The 2,964-nt window shown below is 49.2% G+C and overlaps 1 protein-coding gene across 1 annotated transcript; it reads left to right on the forward strand.

Annotated features, from left to right (window-relative positions):
- Positions 1-241: 241 nt before the first annotated feature.
- On the forward strand, positions 242-2,047 carry LOC103770428 (39S ribosomal protein L3, mitochondrial-like; the record flags this gene model as incomplete). Its single annotated transcript, XM_008937684.1, has 3 exons — positions 242-420; positions 1,560-1,651; positions 1,949-2,047. Coding segments are annotated over 3 exons (370 nt in total), but the record flags the coding sequence as incomplete, so codon positions are not given.
- Between the last annotated feature and the right edge of the window lie 917 nt (positions 2,048-2,964).

The following is a 2,964-nucleotide window of genomic DNA, read 5'->3' on the forward strand; positions in this document are numbered from 1 at the left end:
GGTTTGCTGCTACCTGCCCCCCCTTGGTGTACTTCAGGATGCTTCAAGTGAGATGAGAACACCAGTGATGGGTGTGGTTGGTCTGGAGCAGCCAGTTTGCCTGAGGGTGACTGGGTGGTGTGGCAGTGTGGTGTTATCTGCCTGCAGTGTAGGGTGTGGCTGTGCAGGGTGTGCTGCACCACGAGCATTCCTGTGGGGAGGCATTACTGGAACTGACAGACTTTTTCCTGTTGCTGGAAAGGGAGCAGCTGGGCTTTGTAGTCAGGCACGTTAACAGTGCAACGTGGTGGCACGAGCACCTTTCTGAAGAGAACCTGGAGTTCCTCAAGAAGAGAGCTGACGAGGAGTACAGAGCCCAGACAGCCAGCAAGCTGTGCCCCCTGAAGGACGAGCCCTGGCCGCTGAACGCGTGGACACCAGGTGAGACAGGCTCTGCTCTGGAATGCCTGCCCCTGCCAGGACAGGGGCTGCTCTGCTCTTGCAGTCAGAATCCTGTAGAGTATTCTCCTTTTAGCTTTTGCTTCAGTCATCCAGCACATCTCCTAGGAAGTAAGTAAAAGTAACACACTACTTCTCTAAGAAGCATTTAAAATATTACCAGAACCTTGTAAGAAGTTGGGGTTTGTTCCACATCAGCAGTTGGCCAGGCCCCCAATGTAATCTTGTACAGGAACAAGGTAATAAACTAAGAATTAACAAAAAGGACTTTCCCAGAATATGAAATGTATGACCCTAAAAATGCTCCTGTAAGTACTGCTGGACTCTGAAGAAAAGCTGTGGTGTGTAATACACCCCACTCCTGTTCAGTGATTCATAGACTCAGAGTATCTCCAGCTGTGGGGACCCCTGGGGACCATCAAGTCCCACTCCCTGCTCCTCTCAGGTCTACCTAAACCAAAACCATATGACCAGGAGCATCGTCCAGATGCTCCCTGAGCCCTGACAGGCTTGGTGCCATGATCCCTTCCCTGGCCACTGGCCACCCTCTCTCTGAAGAACCTTCCCTCATCTCCAGAGCCTTACAGGCTAAAACACAACATAAAGGTGTTAAGTCCTCAAAAGAGTCACACCATTTGTCAGCAGACAACAGAGTCTGCAAGTCCATGACAAGGTCCTTGGGTATGACAGTGGAAACTGGAACAAAGAGCATTTTTTGAACTTTAAGGCATTTATTGTTCAGTTTTTCACTGCATGGGCTGTCAGAAGCCAAACCCAAGAGGTTACCTCTGCTGTACAGTAACTGTGGCAGAAACACTCAGAGGGCTGCATGGGAGGAGCCTACTACCAGTAAACCTTTCAGTAGTGAGTCTGGAGGTAGTGAAACGAACCACACTGATGTTTTACTTCCTAAACAAAAAAAAAGTCTGAAGCATTGGTTGTTCTGAACTGAGTGAGGAGCTGTTGTGTCAAACCCAGCTGGGGCAAACAACCTCACTGCTTCTGGCACTGAAACCAAGGAGGGGTTAGTCCAGCCTGCCTGCAGGGAGGAGCAGAGCTGGTGTGAGTGCAGCCCGGGGGCCTGGCCCTCTCAGCTGCCCCCTGCCCCCTTTGCTCCGCAGGGTCGGTGCGGGTGGGCGTCGTGGCGGTGAAGCTGGGGATGATGCCAATGTGGACCAAGGCAGGAGAGAAGCGCCCTGTCACCCTGCTGAAGGTGAGCTCCCTCATCAGCCACCCCCTCTGCTCTGCTCAGAGAGCTAATGAGCTGACTGTAAAATCTACTTGATTCCTAGAGCATTGATGAAATTCTAGTTTGCATTCTACTAACAGTTCATTCCCAGCTAAGCCTCTAATTGGTTGGAAAAGAATGTCTGTGGTAACCAGTGAGCTCCCCTGCTGTGGGCTGTGTGCTGTCACAGCGCAGCCAGACCCAGGGTTTCCCTGGGTGTGGTCACCCCTGGCAGTGTCCCAGGGCACACCTCTGCCTCTGCTGAGGGCTGTCTCCCCCCAGGTGCAGGACTGCCACGTGCTGAGGCACATCCCCAAGGAGGAGTCGGGCGGGAAGATGTCGAAGCTGCTCGTCGGGGGCAAAAACGTGTCTCCCTTTTCTGTAAGTGCACTGCCTGAGGGCTGCTGTTAGAGGGGCTGCTCCTGTGGGGGTCACAGTGCAGAAGCAGCAGGGGGGGATTCTCTAGAACATTAACTGGCAGAGAAATGAGTTACAGATGAAGGCAGGGACAAAGCTGTCCCTGGAGGGACTGCACCCCCTGTCATCTGTTCTTCCTGTACAATAGCACTTTTCACATCTGGCACTGTCCTGTCACTCCTCTGTTTGATTTAGGCAAGTGAATAAAAAAAAGGACTCATGATTGCTAAGCAGATTATCTCAGGTGGTGATCATGGCTCTTTGAGGACATGTATTTCCCTTCTTCAAACAGAAAGTTGTCCTGCAGCCTCAGAATTCATCCGTGTAGTTGTTTTTGCTGTAGTAGAGGTAGAGGAAGAAGAAGCTTTTCTCCTCTGATGAACCTGTTGGCTTTTATAGTATATTCTACTGACTTTGAACAGGGTTTCACCTTAAAGCTACATTTAAGGATATCTTTTACTTTCATGCCATGTTTCACCATCACTGCTTGTCCTTTTCAGGTGTCTGTCCTTCCACTTCAGTCCATTCCCACTTCCCAGGTGGGACGTTTTTCCTGCAGAGATTTCAGCTGTGGTTTTTCTTTCCTCTTACCTTAAGACATGCAAGAATCATGTGAATAGTAATTTTATTGTGCTACAGTTGATCTTTTCATTCAGATGATGTTGTCAGTGATTCAGTATGTTGTCAGAGTAAAAATGAGCAGGAGGCAAGGAGGTATACAGGAAATTTCTATTTCTACAGCTCTTGTGAACTGAGAAAATTTCTTCAAAGCCAAACTGTCTAAAATGTCAACTCAATGATTTTATTTTTCTTTAGAATCGTAGAGTCCTTTTTAGCAGTTTGAGTTATGCTAAAAGCTCCCTGGGACATAACTTTTTTCC

The sequence above is a fragment of the Merops nubicus genome, unplaced genomic scaffold (assembly GCF_000691845.1).
Source record: "Merops nubicus isolate BGI_N331 unplaced genomic scaffold, ASM69184v1 Scaffold41393, whole genome shotgun sequence".
Lineage (NCBI taxonomy): Eukaryota > Metazoa > Chordata > Aves > Coraciiformes > Meropidae > Merops > Merops nubicus.